The sequence below is a fragment of the Triturus cristatus genome, chromosome 4_1, assembly GCF_964204655.1.
Source record: "Triturus cristatus chromosome 4_1, aTriCri1.1, whole genome shotgun sequence".
Taxonomy (NCBI): domain Eukaryota; kingdom Metazoa; phylum Chordata; class Amphibia; order Caudata; family Salamandridae; genus Triturus; species Triturus cristatus.
Genome location: NC_140585.1, coordinates 453,458,547 through 453,476,400, shown reverse-complemented (window position 1 = coordinate 453,476,400; position 17,854 = coordinate 453,458,547). Strand labels below are relative to the sequence as shown.

The following is a 17,854-nucleotide window of genomic DNA, read 5'->3' as shown; positions in this document are numbered from 1 at the left end:
AGAATAAATATTACAAATTTACAGTGATGAATGAACTTCCTAGAGGGGTCTGAGAATGAAGGTATTAGTTCTGAAAGTGTCTTTGGAAGAGAAGAGATTTGAGGTCAGCTTCGAAGATCCGGGTAGAGGTGGTGGCACGGAGCAATGGAGGAAGCGAGTTCCAGATTCTCACCGCGTTACCTGAGAACGATTGAGCCATTGATCTTTCCCTTTTGAAGGAGGGGGGCTCAAGCAGAAACTTTTCCGCATTCCAAGAAGGTCTCGAGCCTTCAGACATTTTCAGTTTATTCGCCAGGTAACGAGGGGAGGAAGTGTGCAATGCTTTGTGGGTGATGCAGGCAGTTTGGTAAATAGATCTTGCCTCGATGGGAAGCCATTGAAGAGAAGACAGGATAGGAGTGATGTGGTCACTTCGTTTGGACCCTGAAATAAAGTTCGCTGTTGAATGGAGGACGGATTTGAGAGGGGAGAGGTGGGATCTGGGTAGGCCAGTCAGAAGAGAATTGCAATAATCCAGTCTAGAAACAACCAGTGATTGGACCAAGGTTTTTAGGTCTTTCTCCGGGAAGAACCGACGAATCCCCCACAGAAGGCGCAGCTGGTAACGTGCGTTCTTAGCAATGGAGTTGATGTGGGAGATTAGGTTGAGTCTTTTGTCAAGTATGACACCTAGGGATTTAGCGCTGTTGACAATGATGGGTTTATTGTTGAGTAAATTCAGCTGATCCATCCAGGATTGAACAGGAGGAGGGAAGAAAGTGGTAGATAGGAGGAGGAATTCAGTTTTGGAGGGATTGAGAATAAGTTGGTGAACTAACATCCAGTTGTGAATGGAGTTGAGTAGTGAGAGATCGTGTGCGGAAGGCATCATGAGATAGATTTGAGTGTCATCCGCATAGAGATGGTAGTGGATCCCAGATTTTCTTAGTAGGTTCCCTAATGGTTCCAGATACAGATTAAACAAAGTGGGTGCAAGAATAGAACCTTGAGGGATGCCTTGACCTACCGCCAATGGAGACGAAAGACTGTTCGCTATCTTGATCATTTGAGATCTGTCCGAGAGGAATGAGGCAAACTGCATCTGCTGAGTTTTTTTTAGAAGAGGGGTAACCTGTCCTGTTTTGAGGGCAGCAGGGAGGGAGCCCTGACTGAGGAAGAGATTTACTAGCCTGGTCCAGTAAGAGAGAGTATGGGTGTAGAAATCAATAATGATGACACTATGGATGGGGTCAGAAGAATGGTTGGAGGGTTTGGTTTCGAGGATTCATTTGAGGAGGTCATCTTCCGAGATGGCGGCAAAGTTCTGCCAAGTGACTAAAGATTTTCGCTCCTCAATGGAGGTGGGGTGGGTGACCTGATCTACCAGTGATTTGACCTTTTCATCAAAGAATATAGCGAATTCTGCTGCTTCTGTTGAAGAATCCTCAGGCTTGATGGTTTGGGGAGAGCAGTTAGGGTTATCGATGAGGTCAAAAAGTTTTTGGGGTCTGTTTTTGGCTGAGTCGAGGAGGGATCTGAAATGTGATGCTTTTTCATGGAAGATGTGCTTGTGGTATTTGGATCTTGCTGAAAGTAAATGAGAGAGATTGTAGGTGGATGGAGATTGTCTCCAATGTCTCTTCAAGATTCTAAGGTTCTTCCTTTCATCATAGAGAGTTTTATTGAACCAAGGTGCTGAGGGAGTGCATCTTTTCCTTTTACTTTGGAGTGGAGCGACATTAATCATGTACATAATACTAAACTGAGAGGGTTTATGATCTGCAGTGACTTACGGGTGGTGGTGCGTGTTTTGCCAGGGCTCTCTGGTCTCTCTCATTTCTGGTGCTCTGCAGCAGTTTCAAGAACTTCTTAGAGTTTCTTGTTGCTCGGATGGCTGTAATTTCTGAGATTTAGAAGTTTCCCTCGTCTTCATTGCATGATTTTTGCTTGCGAGAAAGTGTCACTGATAGTCGTTGAAATGTCACTCATAATTTCATTGAAATTATGAAGATGTCTCACATGGCAATCTGAAACCTTGGCAGCTATGAACTCAAATTAAAGCTCCAAGGAGCATTTCGTATGTCAGTGGAAAGACATTCTCATCACTTTGATGCCTGAACACAGTAATAAAAAATGAACCTCTCATTGTAGATAGGAGCTTTCTGAAAAGACAATCCTTTCTGGCCTTTTCTCCTACACATAGCAGAGCAGCGAGTGGTTGAACCGCACTCGAGAAGGTCACATTGAAAGTGTGTGCAATGTCATGTAATAATGACACGTGTGACAGCCATGGAGGTGGGGCAGGTGTATGGTGACACCACTGTTTCCCTTGGCCTCACTCTATCTTGGGCTCAAAGTAAAGAAATTGTGGACGAAAGCCTCCCTTTTGAGACCACCTCCACTTATGACCATTTTGCCCGAGTCAGGCTGCTTGTGGTTTGTTTATTGCTGCTCAGATGGAAATAAGTTACAAAAATAGATATCTTGGAGAAGAAATTTTCATTGCAGTATTCATTTTCACTTGTTTGGGGCCAGTTACAGAACACAGAGCGCATCTTCAGTGAATATAATGTTGTCCTGTATGCCACCTACTGCAATGACTGCTCATGTATTTCATTTTACTTAGATATTTCTAAGAAGTAGCTTGTGGATCCCCCTCTTTTATGCATTTCCTGTGCGCTTGTTGCAAGAGACACGTATTTTTTTACTGAAAATTGCATAATGCCATTTCAGGTTTCCTTCGTGTCCACACAACTGTGATGTCAGCGATCCGGCTCAGCTACAGGGAAGATCTGCAGATTGATTGGGACGGCCATGGGAACCTCATGCTGAAGGTACTTGTGCACCTAACTGTGGAGCTCACATTCAGACACTGTGGCAGACTATTGTTTTTCCCATGTACTTTTGCTGTGGAAATGCAGACATCCCATTGGATGACGGCTTTTCCATGCACTCTACCCATCTGCGCTATCATGCAGTCTAAACACTGCCCTCTGGGTGCACGAATGCAATCCATGAAGGGCCCCCTCTGTAACAGGCTATCTGTGTGCAGATACCAGGCTGAGCTAGAAGGCAGTCTCAGATGCTCAGTGCTCGCACACATGTGTGCACTCATCCCAGAGCCTATAAACCTTAGCTACACAGTGGCAGACCTTATCTAAAAAGTCAGAGACTGGTGGTTAGCCCTCTCAATCCATTTGAACAGGGCTTACATTGAGTAAAACTCAGTGGTTAAAACTCACCCACGGCAGAAGTTCATAAACCAGGTAGTCCCAAAAGCAAAAAATCCAAGAGGATTAAATGGGGTGGGAACCCAATTGTCACTGTTTGTTTATGGAGGTTTGAGAATGAAAATGTGTGTGTGTGTTTGTGTGTGTGTGTTTGTGTGTGTGTCTGTGTGTCTCTATGAATTGAAGGAGAACATCAGATAGTTGAGAGAGTGGATGAATGGATTGATGGACCAGACAGTTGGATGGGAGGACGGACAGATGGATGGATGGATAGTAGGATGGATACATGCATTGGTGTTTATGTGAATGGATGAATGAGTGGGCGGTTGTGCGAGTCAGAGGGAACCAGTGATTGTGTAGATGGAAAAGTGAGTGAGTGGGTGGAAGTGTTTGTGTGAATGATTGAGTGCATGAATAATTAAATATATTGTTAACTGGGTAGGCAGGTGGCTATATAGGAAGATATTCGAATGATCCGACGCATAGGTGATTTGATGATTGAGTTGGTGAACAGGTGGAAGGATGGGCGAAGAGGGAATTAAAAGATGGATGGATGGGATGAGTATGAGACCTGGTCCAGGTGGTTGCAGGGCATCCACCAGGCTTCACTTGTGAGGATTCACCACTGCTGTCATTGGCCCACTGTAATATTGGACAGCAATTTGCATTATCAAATGCTCTCTTTAGCTCTTGACTTGCAGAGTAGCATGGTACAGCAGTCCAGTGCTTTCTCAAGTAGGGGATGAGGGGTAGACACTTAACATACAGTAATATCACTCAATAAAGGTACCACTTCAGTGCGTGCTTTTCTTTGTAAAAAGGAAAATACTTCGATACATAGGAAACAAAACACTGTACATAGAAAAGGATGCACAAAGAAAAGCAGAACTCTCTAGCTACTATGAGACAGAAGGCCATCTGTAAACGTTACTATAGCACTTACATGATAAGTGCAATAGTTTCATTTAACCTTGGACTCTGTGTCCAATCACAAGTATTTTAGGAGTGTTTATGGTCAGTTCAAGAGTCACTAAACAAAGAATCAGGGAGGTTTTGATGTGTATGCCTTATTAAGACTGGTCTAACAACTCAGCTAGTTCCAGAGGCACAGGGCCTCCTGGCATAGGGACCAGGATCCCTCTCTGCTCTGCCTGTTGCAGTACCACATGGCGGTGGTGTTGTCTGGGAGCACCTAGATCAGCCTCCCTTAGATGGATGATAGCAAGGCCTTTAACACCAAGTGAATGGCCAGGGTTCTCTGATCTCCACCTCCCCCAGATAACCTCCCCAACCTAACAGCAATGCGTCTTTCACTTCTGTCAGCTCTGGTTGGGTAGGAAGTGAAGTCTGCAGCCTGACTAATTAAAGTGAAGCAGCCATCATTGCAGGTCTTTTGCACTCTTCTCCAAAACCTGGATGGATTGAGATAGTTCCCTAAGTGCTGAGCACACTGAGACATCAGATCTCACGGCAGAGTCCGCATGTGCCATCTGGCACAGTCCACTATCAGAATGCAGGAGGCCAAGAAGTCTTGGTGTTGTTCTCACTGAGACCCAGGAACGAGGCTGAAACATTGAGACCATAGCCCAAATTACCTGGACTCATTGATTTGGAGGGACGGCTCGACATTGCAGTGCATCCAGAAGAGCTCTGATGAAAGGAAGCCTCTGAGCAGGAGTCAAGTGTGACTTTGGCACATTGATTGAGAATTTCAATGATGTTAGGAAGTTTGCTATCATCTGGGGTATTCAATGGCTGACGGTGATGAGCTGGCCTTCAACAGCCAGTTGTCTAGGTAGGGGAAGACTGGTATCTCAGCTTCCAAAGATGTGATGCCACCACCGCCATCACTTTTGGGAACACCCAAGGGACACTGGCAAGGTAGAAGGGGAGCAGAGAAAACAGAAAATGCTCCTGGCCTGTCTTGAAACTTAAAACTCATATTTCTGATGCCAGGACCCTCTCTATGCAAACACAAGGAGATGATGGACGGAGTGCTGAAACTTTTCAGACACCAACCCCTATTCACAGATCTGGGTTGAATCCATCATCGTTCTTTAGCTCACTTCGCTACCCCAGTTCAGACACAGCTATATGCAAATCAGTCTTGACCCTGTGACTCATGGGAACAGTCTGCCCCAAACTGCCAGGCCATGTCTCCCTGGACCGGAAACAAGCATCCTGGGACCGGTTTCAGGCTAACAGCCCTCATCAGCCAGGCTAGCTTGAATCCAGTGGCAAAGTGAGCAAATGCCCCACGTCTGGGCATACCCTGCCAACTTAGGGCGAACAAAGAAAACACCAGTATAGGATGGACGGAGAGCTGAAACTTTTCTGACACTCACCCCCAGTCACAGATCTGGGTTGAATCCATCATCGTTCTTTAGCTCACTTCGCCACCCCTGTTCAGATACAGCTATATGCAAATCAGTCTTGACCCTGTGCCTCATGTGAACAGTCCAGCCCAAACTGCCAAGCCATTTCTTCCCTGAACAGGAAACAAGCATCCTGGGACCGGTTTTGGGCTTACAGCCCTCATCAGCCAGGCTAGCTTGAATCCAGTAGCAAAGTGAGCAAGGGACCCACGTTTAAGCATACCTTGCCAACTTTGGGCGAACAAATCAAACACAAAGAGCCTTGGTCTCCTGCTGCAAAATGGACAAATGGTCCTCTGGCAGCTGCTTTGATATAGGTGGAATATGTGGCAGGTCTGCAAGAAATAGCAAGGAATTACCTTGCTGGGTATTTGAAGCACCAACTGTCAGATGTAATTCTCTGCCACCTGTGAAATTAGTACCTTATCCTACCTCAAACAGGGTGGCCATCTGCTGCAGAGGGCAAGGTAAACTAGGTTTGTGGCAGTAGCGGGGGTGGATAACTTGGCAGTGTATTGCCCCTGAGGGCCTAGGTATTGTTTTCTAGATCCCAAGAGCCTTGAATGGTCTTGGGGGGTTGTTTCTGTGGAGGTAGCCACTAGCTTTGTCTTTGCTTCAAGCCTTGAAGGGGTGCAACATTGTTGGGGATAATGCCACACTGACACAGACAAGCAGAGAGAGTGATCTGTGGCCCTGCTTTCCTTCAAGCACGTCAGTGCAGAGTCTGCTTATTTCCAAAGACACGTGTACCATCAAAAGGCATGTCTATCAGTGATGACTGAATTTCACTCGAGAAGCCTTTGGATCTCATCCATACGTAGTGCCGAAGCACCAATCTGATACTGACTTAGCTGCCCAATCAGTCGGTGGCCTCCAGCCCAGAGTGGATGAGGTACATCGCTGCATCATGACAATCTTGTATAATCTGTGCAAGTTTGGCACGAAAGCCTTCGGGAACTTTTGGCAAGATCTTGCTGAATATATCCCACAAAGCATGTCAGTATTGTCCTAGGAGTTAACTACCATTTTCTGAGAGGAGAGAGAGTCTGGCTGACAAGAACATCTTCTCGAACTCCTCTCTGTGTTTTGATTCCCTATCAAGAGTTTTGATAGAGAATGAGTGGATGCCTGGGCCACCAATCTTTCAGGTGTAATGTGTTGAATAAGTAAAGGAGAGTCATGAGGGACAAGTCTGTAACTTCTGGCAACCTGTCAAGTGGTGGGCAGGAGAGAGGCTTGGACCAAGTTCCCATCAGTGTGTCCCTCGGGGATTCAATAAAAGAGAGGAGTGGTTCTGTGAAAGTCTGCCCAGGTTGTAGGGTATCCATTAGGACATTAGTGTCGTTTTCAACACAGGGAAGTTTGAGGTCTGAAACTTTAGCAGACATCTGATCACCACAGCAAAGGAATCTGATTTTTCTGTGGAGGGCCCATGGGTAGAGCTCAACCCACTATCAGGGGAAGTATCTAACCCACTGGCATCCTGAAGATCCATAAAAAGAATGTTCTTTTTATAATAATGGGATACATCATCCTCCATCATTTTCCATCACCATGTTGACAGCATTCTGAGTATGAAGCAAAATGAATGCGGAGCATTCTAGGCAAGGGCAGGGTTCTATCCGAGTCAGAAGGAAGTTGGACCGGCTGTGCCAAAGGTTGAGTAGAGCGCAGCTTTGGGCGAGGTTGTGGTAGATTTGCTTCGGAGTCTGATAAGACAATGGGTTCTTCCTCTGGCAGCGGTGGTGTTGGCATTGATGCACAAGGGGCCAATGAACATCTTGCTGCTCAATTCGAAATCATGTTTGGCCTCAGCCTTAGAATTAGGGCAGAACCTGCAGAAAAGTCAAGAGGTGCTGACGCCATAATGACGGACCCTCTAATGGTAGCCCACCTGGAGGTCTACCTAGATCCTTTGGGTCTGAGAACTCACCCAAGGGAGCCAGAAGGGTGCCAAAGATGAACAACATAGCTTCCTTGAATACCTCAACTTGTTACGGCATCGCTAATGGACCTGTTAATTTGGTTTGGATCAGGATAAGCTTTTGAATCAGTTCCTTGATGGGGGGACCAAAAGCGAGATCTGGAGTGACCTTGACATCTACTCAACCTCTCCTGGCGAGAAAGAGGTGAGGAAGGAGAGTCACTCTTCAACTTCTTATGTTTCTTTTTTGATTTGAACTTAACTAACAACGTGAAGAGGACCTTTAGCGGGAATGACCTCGAGAATGGGTCTTCGACTTCAACCAGGACCAACCATTATGCACCTTCCGATGGTGATTTTTCACACACAGCTTGATTAATCCTGATGCCGTCCCCACAAGACTTGGAGTCATGCTAAGACTCTAGGAACCGGAGACATACTTGGTGGGGATCTTTCACATCATTCACACAAAAAGTGATGGTAGAAATGCTTGCAAAACGTCTAACCACTGACAATTGCTAGGAGTAGCATTCCAACCCATCTTTTTCTCACAAATGAGGCCTAACAGCACCAAAACTGGTCTGGGGTTGCTTGTGGTCCCTTCTGGAAGGGGGGTCTCCCAGCTGTTGGGGATGGCAGGATTATACTGATTTCCATAAGGAGGGCCTTTGTCTCGAATGGCACAGTGGGTGAAAAACAATTAGGTGGAATGCTATTTTAAGCGATTGCCAATGGCTAGACTATTTGTAAGCATTCCTCCCATCACCTTTTGTGTGATTGATATAACGCTCTAAGACTGTAAGTCCCTCTTTGTATGTTCTCCTGTGTGTGTAAGAGTGAGTGTGCTTTATGTGAGAAGTTGGCCTGGTATATGCTGTCCACTAGTTATAGTGGGCACCTTGTACCAGTCCAAACAAACCTTATTGATGATAGGTTTAAAGACAACCTTTATTGAAAGTTATCCTAGAGGTAGCTATGGAGAGCAGCCTCCAGGCTAAGTCTTGAAGGAGTTTAAGCAGCTTGGTTTACCACATTATAACCTCTTGAATCATTAAATGAAAGGAGAACCACACAAGGTATATATAAAATATATGTATTTATTTCTAAACATTCACTACTAATCTCTTTATGACATTAGAGTCTAAGATATACAATAATACAGTTCTAAAATGACAGTAAATAGCACAGTATACAATGGGCCCCAGGGGCGGCCCAAACTATATATTAAGAAAGTGGTATAAGAACTACAACTTGACTAGACACAGTGCCTAGAGAACATAGAATTGCTGGGACCCCAAGGAACCATCCAGGTAGTGACACAGGAGACCCACAGGGGACGCGTGCAGTGTGAGAACACAGGCGCGAGCCCCGTATTATTCAATGGGAAAGTCGCGGTTGGAATTTTAGAAGTTAAGGACACTTAGGAGAGGACTTTGAGCAAACCTCTTTACACTTATGGGTTTCTAGGTCCAGCACCCACGGGAGCACCGGAATATTTGAGTTACCTCACCCAGGGAAGACGGGTGCATAGGTGTCAAATGGTGTCAGGAATCGTCGTTGATTTCAATGGCGATCTGCTGCAAAATGCTGCTGCCGGGAAGAAGAAAAGTGTCCAGTGTGATCCAATCCTGGATCGAAGATCAGAAGAACCTGAAAGAAGAGGGGACAGAGTCTGGGTCACTTGCCAGTGACCAGGGGCATGATAGATGAATGCTCACCGATGTCGGGTGTTTCAGGTGCGAAGTGGTGAAGTTTGACTCTGCAGCCACGAGGCCCAGAAGGCGTCGACGACAACCTGGAGCTGGATTCGAGCTGCCCCACAAAGGATGTCGAGTGCTGCGGTGTCGGTGCTCGGATTGAACCCAACAAGCCTTGGCAACAGCAACCCACGCAGGAAGAGAAAAGATGCTTCGGTGCGGACCAGCAAGGTCCTGAGGACTCCCCAAGCAGTGGAGAGGCAGGGCACATCTGGAGCAACCAGCTAAGCCCAATTAAAGTTATAGTTGCCTTCACAGGGACCCACCAGTTGATGGACCAGGGATCGCGAAGGGACCTCAAGAGGAATCACACAATACCAGCCCACGGTTCACTCAGTGAGTGTAGTCCAGTAATCTTCGGTGTAGACACTGCTCAAGGTTTGGACTACAAGTAGCCCAAAGCTCAGTCTCAAGGATTGACGAGAAGCATATGCACTTGCAAATGAGCACGGTGTCCAAGGGTTCCAGTTCCACGGTCCCCACGAGGGATACGGGTCTCATCTTTGCTGGGAGCTCGGGTCAGCCTCTGGGAAGTCTGGGAACCCACCTCCTGTGTTGCAAATTCTTCGTAGTCCGGCGGGAGCTTCAAAGATGCAAACCAGTCAGATGCGTCTTAGTTGCCTGCCTTGCAGGGGAGTCACTCCTTTACTCCAAAGGTGATTCTTCAGTCATTTAGCGCCTTGTAGATCGTCGAAGTTCCAGGATTCTGTATCAGAGTTTTGTCCAGGTGCAATCTAAAGTCCTGTAGCCAGGGGTTCCTTTCTTATACCCAAGAAAGGGGTGGGACAAACTCTAGGGACCCACCTATGGTAGGATCAGGAAAGAGGGGTGGCTACTCCCAATTCCTTTGTCTAGTTTTGCGCCAGAGCAGGGGCTGGAAACCCCTGTAACCGGTTTGAGCTGGACTATGCATAGGGACACCAAATGTGCCCCCAGTGCAGACTTCAAAGCACTCTTGGAGTGCACCCACCCAGCCCCAATACACTAAAGCCTGTGTGGGAGGTGGTGACACCTCACTGTGACAGGAAACCTATTGTCCAGGCCTCCCCTGCCAGAGTTTCATCCAGCAGCAGGAGGGCAGACTCGTGTCTGTGGCTGGCAGCATCCATTTTGTGATGCCAGGGCTCTGTTAGCTGGTGCCGGGTATACCGGTGCTGTCATGTCTCTCCCTCTAGAAGGGTAGGATCATACTCCCACACCAGTTACTGGTGTGGGGGTATGATTCCAAGGTGCACGACATGTTTCCATGCAGCCATTCCAAAGTTAACATTTACCGTTTGGTTATAATGCACTTAAGAGTATATGGTTTGGCTGCATCACAAACAACCCCGGAATAAAGGTTCCGAAAGCTGCAGAGGGGCTCTGCTAATGCATGGGCACCCTCTCACATAAAACCCAGCACCCTGCCTTCAGGATTGTTAAAGCCTGCCATAGGGGTGACTGATAGGTTGACATGTGCAGTGATATGGAGAAATATACTGAACCTATATCTCAGTAAGGGGTGCATGTACCACCTTACCCAGGCTGCAGTAGCAGACCTGTGGTGTCATTTTGGAAGGCTTTCCAGGGGTGGCATAATACATGCTGCAGCCTCTGGTAGGCCTCTGGGGTACCTATGCCCTGGGTACACACTATACCATATACTAGGGACTTATAGGGGTACCCCAGAATCCAATCTGGAGTATACCTAAAATACTGGTTATCAGTTTAGAGAGGAAGCAGCTAGGCTGGGGTCCTGGTTAGCAGGGCCCCTGCCAGACTAAAGTAAAAAAACAGTGAAGCATCAGCAAAAAGTGGGGGTAACTATAAGGAGCAGAGCCTACTCTCCTACACTCCACACCGCGGTATTGACACACTCACTCTTACACACACAAAGGAGAACAAACAGAAAGGGACTTACTGTCTTACACAGTGAGGTTCTCTCTGGAGTAAACGGAATACATGATAAACATTTTAGGGGGTGGACTCGTGTTTGTGGAGACGGAAACATAAAAGAAAGATATTGGAGACGTTTTTTCAAGAGTATTGTTGATCTTATCTGGGATGGAATTACAATCAGGACAGAGGATTGAACTTACTATGTAGATCTTATAGAACATACAGCTCTGAGGAAGTCGTGGGGCATACCCAATCTCGACGAAACGTGTTGGCTCTAAGGCTAAAACAAAGAAGTGACCAGTAAGCCATGAAATAAAAAATGACTGCAAAAAAGAACAATTGTTATATTGAATAATTGTTTATGTAATGGGATATTTATTATAGAGTGTGCTTGAGGCTCTATTGTTATTGCATTCTTGTGATCTCTGTTCATAAGATATCTAGGGAGAGGGGTGTATCTCCCTACCTTTTATAGCACCAGTGGGAACATTGTGGGATCATGAGAATCACTAGAACTCCAACAAATCACCCCCATCGCATTTTTAAGTCCGAAACCATTCTGAGGTTGCTTATGTTCCCTTCTGGGGAGGGGGGGGGGACCCTCATCAGGCAGTTGGGGATAGACTGTTCCCAAAAGAATCAGGGCCAATACTGATTTTCCTAAGGTGGGCCTTTGTCTAAAGTGGCACAGTGGGTGAAAAACAATAGGTTGGCATGCCGAGTGATTACCAGCTGTTAGACTATTTGCAAGCATTCCACCCAATATCTTTTGTGCGACTGAAATACCACCTCAAGCGGACTAGAGTATGGACAGATGTGGGTCCCTTTCTCACTATGTCATAGGATCCAAGATGAACCTCACTCCTGAGGACTAACAAAGCTAAAACTGATTTTGGGTTGCCTGTGCTCCATTCTGTATGGAGCCCTTCCCTGCCAGTTGGGGACGGTCTTTTTCTCTTATGAAATGCCATCAGTACTGATTTGCATAAGGCGGCCCTTCGCCTAGAGCATAAAGCAATGGGTTGGAATGCTATTCCAAGGGATTACTAGTGGTTAAACTATTTGCAAGCATTCCTCTTATCACATTTTGAGTGATTGATGTAACTCCCTAAGTGGCCAAGGGTATATCCCGGTGCCTTACACACTCTGCCATAGGTTTCAAACTACACCTCACTGATGAGGCCTAAAAAGGTGGAAACTGGTCTAGGGTTGCTTGGGTTGCCTTCTGGAGGCACCTCATCTGCAGATTTGCATACAGTGGACCTTTGTTGAGAGTGGCACAGTGGGTGAAAGTCAATGGTTGGAATGGTACCCTGATAAACTTGAAGTGTTTAGACTATTTGCAAGCTTTCATTCCATCGCCTTTTATTTTAAATTTGGGATCTTTCTCAGCCATCTACTTGTGACAGTCCCTATAGGGTTTAAACCATGTAGTCTTCAGAGAGGACATAGTCTCTTGCATACTGTGAGAAACATTTGACAAAAACGTGTCAATAATATGAGAAAGAAGTTGAGGGAGCAAGGTCTGGATTTGCATCCAAAGGCACAGAAAGAAAAATGTTGAAGGAGCGAGGTCTGGATTTGCATCCAAAGGCACAGAAAAAAGTAACTGACGTCAGTGAGCAGGAGTGGCGCACATATGTGACTCTAATGTCACTTCTGGAGCAGGGCGCATCCGCAGGACGCCACCTACCTGTTTGGGGTAGCAAGGCTGAGAAAAGTCTCTGGATCCATTTGGCACCTGGGGGGATGCACAAGGTGAGGAAACTGTAGTCAGAAGTATCCATCTGAAACAGGATGTTCAGCTATCCTGAAATAATAGGGGTAAACCCACAGTCCATAAGAATGATTTGCATTTTTTTAGCACCATCAACATAATGTTGTGTTCTGGGATGAACCATATTAAAGATTAGCAGTAATGAGATTCGAAGAGAAAGAAATTAGTTGTCTTAAAAAGTATTTATACAAGAAGCCGTTAAACCCTGTAAGTCCAGGAACTGTTTATGCATTTCAAAAGCATCTGCACAATCAACAAGCATTGGCATAGCCAATAGGTCTCGCCCTTGGGATTTTATAAGTGTTTAGCCAGAGCTATTGGCTTTGTCAATGTCTTAAGGCTATGTTGTACAGCAGTGTGGCTGCTGTGCAGCATGTTGAAAAGTTATAATAAAAAAGTGTTTTAAGTATTTTTGTTACCTGAAGACATTATGTGCAAATAAATGACCCTATTAAATGAAGAGTTATCATGAAAAATGTCTTCTAGTATTTTTGCACTTGCAGTGCTGGCAACTTCTTCCTGCCTGTTCCAATGCTTGTTTGTTATCAGTTTTTTTTATGAGGGGGACATAAACAACGGAAGGGTGGAGGTTGGGTAATAGTACCTGAATTACAACATGATCAGCAGACAGACACTAGGGGAGACTGAGGTGATGCCAAGTGATGCTGAGGTGGTGGTGTGCTGGTGCGATGGTGATTCTCAGGTGATGCCAAGTGATGCTGAGGTGGTGGTGTGCTGGTGCGGTGGTGATTCTCAGGTGATGCTGAGGTGGTGGTGTGCTGGTGCTGTGGTGATTCTCATGTGATGCTGAGTGGTAATGAGTGAAGCTGAGGTGGTTCTGACATGGTGGTGTGCTGGTGTGGTGGTGATTCTCAGGTGATGCCAAGTGATGCTGAGGTGGTGGTGTGCTGGTGCGGTGGTGATTCTCAGGTGATGCTGAGTGATGCCGAGGTGGTGCTGAGTGAAGCTGAGGTGGTTCTGATGTAGTGGTGTGCTGGTGCGGTGGTGATTCTCAGGTGATGCCAACTGATGCTGAGGTGGTGGTGTGCTGGTGCGGTGGTGATTCTCAGGTGATGCCAAGTTATGCTGAGTTGGTGGTGTGCTGGTGCGGTGGTGATTCTCAGGTGATGCTGAGTGATGCTGAGGTGGTTCTGAGTGAAGCTGAGGTGGTTCTGACGTGGTGGTGTGCTGGTGTGGTGGTGATTCTCAGGTGATGCCAACTCTGATGCTGAGGTGGTGGTGTGCTGGTGCGGTGGTGATTCTCAGGTGATGCCAAGTGATGTTGAGGTGGTGGTGTGCTGGTGCGGTGGTTATTCTCAGATGATGCTGAGTGATTCTCAGGTGATGCCAAGTGATGCTGAGGTGGTGGTGTGCTGGTGCGGTGGTGATTCTCAGGTGATGCTGAGTGGTACTGAGTGAAGCTGAGGTGGTTCTGACATGGTGGTGTGCTAGTGTGGAGGTGATGCTCAGGTGATAAAGAGTGATACTGAGGTGGTGCTGAGCGAAGCTGCGGTGGTGCTGAGTTATGCTGAGGTGGTGGTGCTGTGCTGGTGCTCAGGTGGTGCTGAGTGATGCTGAGTTAGTGCTGTTCTGAAGTGATGCTGTACTGATGATGAGGTGGTGCTGCGCTGATGCAGAAGTGGTGCTGCGTTGGTGCTGAGGTGGAGCCATGCTGGTGCTGAAGTTCGACTGCATGGTTTCTGAGGTGGGGCTGCATTGGCGGTGGTGCACTAATGCGGAGGTGGTGCTGTGCTTATGTTGAGGTGGTGCTGAGCTAATGCTGCGCTGGTGCTGAGGTGGTGCTGCGCTGATGCTGAGTTGATGCTGCACAGGTTGTTGTGCACTGATGAGGAGGTGGTGTTGTGCTGATGCTAAGATGGGGCTTTTCTGATGTTGAGGTGGCGCTCAGGTGGTGCTGCCCTGTTGCTGAGGTGGAGACACATAGTTACCCATTTCGTGAATGGCTTGTACAAAGTGAAACCAGAAAAACAGCGATTACTCCCGGCCTCCCACTTAACCAAATTGCATGATCTTAGGCAAATATTTTATTTTACCAGTCTTCCTTTTGCTTCATTATCACATATGAAAGTACCTTAAAATATATGACTTTAGAATACTAGCTATTCAAAACTGTATTGTGTTTGATCTAATGTTGTGCCTATAAGAATCTGGGCCACAGACAGAGAGCACAAGAAAACGGACTTGCCTCTTAGGTCACTAATGGCACTGTCTTCTGAGTGTGGGCGGGACAAGAATGGTTCCTCTCAGTGCCCTGATGAAACGTGACTTAAGAAAAAAAGCTTCTGTATTTTTAAGAAATACACTTGTTTGACTTTAAAAGAGACTTTGCCATATTTACATGGTCTTATTGCATAATTTACATGCCAAACATTGTCGCTCTGTGCATCTACATTTCTCAGACCCTCACTTGACAGAAACGAACGAAAGCTCATCACTCATTTAAACCTGTGGATGCAGGAAGAGCGAGTGTCTCGAGGCACAGCGTGAAGGGGAGACTGCCATGGGAGTGACAATTAGGAGAAGGCTGCAGTGATGGGAAGAGGGGCGAGAGAGACAGAGAAGGAAACAAGAATAGGCAAAGCCAATAGGTTTCACTTATGTAACATCTGTTGCCGTTGTCAGGTACTTTTAGACATTGCACTGCATAGCAAAGCAGGCTGCTGTGCAACAGGGTTAAAGAAAAAAAGAGCTATGACACAGTCAATGCTGGACACGTTATAGCCTTTTTATTTTACTTTAAGGTTTTTTTCCATTTACAAGATTTTTTTCCCTCAGGCAAAAAAAAATCATATGTCTCCTATCCATGGTTGCTTAGGGAAGCATCAGAGATTCTGCACCTGCTTGCATGCGTTTGAGAGAATGTGGTGGTGTAAGCCAAGTGCGTTGTCATGAAATGTATGTGGGAGAAGAGCACAGCTTAGGATCCGCATCCCTCGAGTTTGTGCTTGTGTTGACTGGGACAGCACTGGTGTGCTCTGGGCACCAGCGCTGATGTGTACATGAGATTAATTACATACTTGTGTGTAGTGCTTCGTAACACACTTCATCCAAAAGTAAGTGCTCCAGCGTGGAGTGCAAAATATCCCTCCCTCCGTCACAGACCAAAGATCTCACAAACACACACTATCCATACATTCGCTGGTGGGGCCAATAACACCAAGATTCACTCACCATCAATCTGTGTTTCTTGGGGGGCGATTATCTTCCAAACGCTGGCATGAAAGGAATTACCTTTTTTTACCCGAATGAGCAACAAATCTACGTAACCTTCTGATACTCATTAGGCCCTGAACTTCACCATTTAGTATTCCTCTCATAAATCGGGATGGATCAGTTAGTTGCAGGTTTAGGTTAACTTCCAATTCTCTAATTTACCTTTCATTAATACATTTTCAATGAATAAACAACCCAACTCATTATGTAGTTATTCAATCCAATCTTTATCTAATTAACGCAAATTAAATCATTCATTTAATCAAGTTGCCAATCATATTTACCTATTCTGGCTAATTGTCGTCCTCTATGTCAAATCTGGTTGTCTCGCAAATCTATGCCCATCAAATTTAGTAATTTCAGTTCATCAGGAGTTTGGACATTAATTCAGTCCGTCAAAGATTCAGGGAAACAGCTGTCCTGAAGTGTCACCGTCCTCTCCGTCAGCATAACGTCAGCAAATCGAGAAGGCCAGAAACGAACCCGCACCAACCTCTCTATTCTACCATAATTTATAGTAAAAAATCATTGGCAAATTGTAACAAAACAGGTCTTCAGTTCCTCTGGTCAATCGAAGTCGTCTGACAAGGTTCACACCAAATAATGTCTCTGATATCATCAATCTTGCTTGTTCCGTTTTTTTTTAAAGGCGTTTAATTGTTCTTTCTGAAAAGCTGGCTTGCTTCCCAGGATGACCTTGATGGGTCTGGTTAGGGTCATGACGTGGCCACTGTAGCTGGCGTCAGCGCAGGCGCACTTCACCCAAACCTCATGTAGTGTCGACGGTCGGGTTAGATACCAGAGGCAGTCATTTTGTGGCAGGCCCAAATGGTCAACTTAAGCAAAAGAAACATAAAACGTAGTTAATACATAGAAATGATTAAATAAATGTTATTCCCTCACTAATACCCATATGTGTGTGTATTTATCTAGCAATAAGCAACACTCAAGCGGTTTTATACTTACAAAATAAAGCGCAAATCACAAATACATCACAAAAGCAACATACATCATGCAATATTCTAATTGTCTATCATTAGTATGCGTACATAATTTAGTTTACGATTTAATAAAGTCATGCAAAGCAATCCCACGTGTATTTCAATCATTAATAAGGTTGATTAGTAACTTCCACATCAATTCATTAGTTCAATTATAATTAATTAATTAATCTAATTTGTAAACATGCAAAATGGGGAGGATATACAAAAAATCTTGTATTACCCGCTCCAGCATAAGCGCTATGAATTACAGGAGTGACATTACTTTTACTAATGCGTTGCATACAGTGAACTGCCTCGGAAGGGTTAATCATGGAAGTCTGAATTAGTTTGCCAAAATTCGAACTCGTAATCACCAAACCTACCACGCATCAAAGGTGAGAATTTAGCTCTCTAGGTCTTCCTACCAGCATCAGCCTAAGTTCTTTATGAATGGCCAGTATGTCTATCGTAAATATCACAAGTCATCTCTGTTCTCTAGCCATCTCACTTTATTTCAGCAATATGTGCACACCACAACCTCCGCTGCAGCAAGTGTTTCGTGTGATGAAAGGGTTTTCAATGATTTTCAAATGTCTTTAGCTGGGGGCAGCACTGCTTAAAGCAGTAGAGCCGTTCTACTGCCCCGATGTTCTATAAATAAAAGTCGTACACCTTGTTCCTGAGCTGCACGGCCCTTGGTTTCAAACACATTGTAGC

The 17,854-nt window shown here is 45.7% G+C and overlaps 1 protein-coding gene across 1 annotated transcript in view; it reads left to right on the top strand.

The window, feature by feature from the left end:
- The window catches only part of VWF (von Willebrand factor), a 1,048,714-nt gene that overhangs the window by 287,527 nt on the left and 743,333 nt on the right, over window positions 1-17,854 (top strand). Inside the window, exon 13 of the mRNA XM_085652611.1 lies at window positions 2,713-2,813. Within this exon, the coding sequence (XP_085508737.1) occupies window positions 2,713-2,813 (101 nt within the window). The remainder of the gene's footprint in view (window positions 1-2,712; window positions 2,814-17,854) is intronic.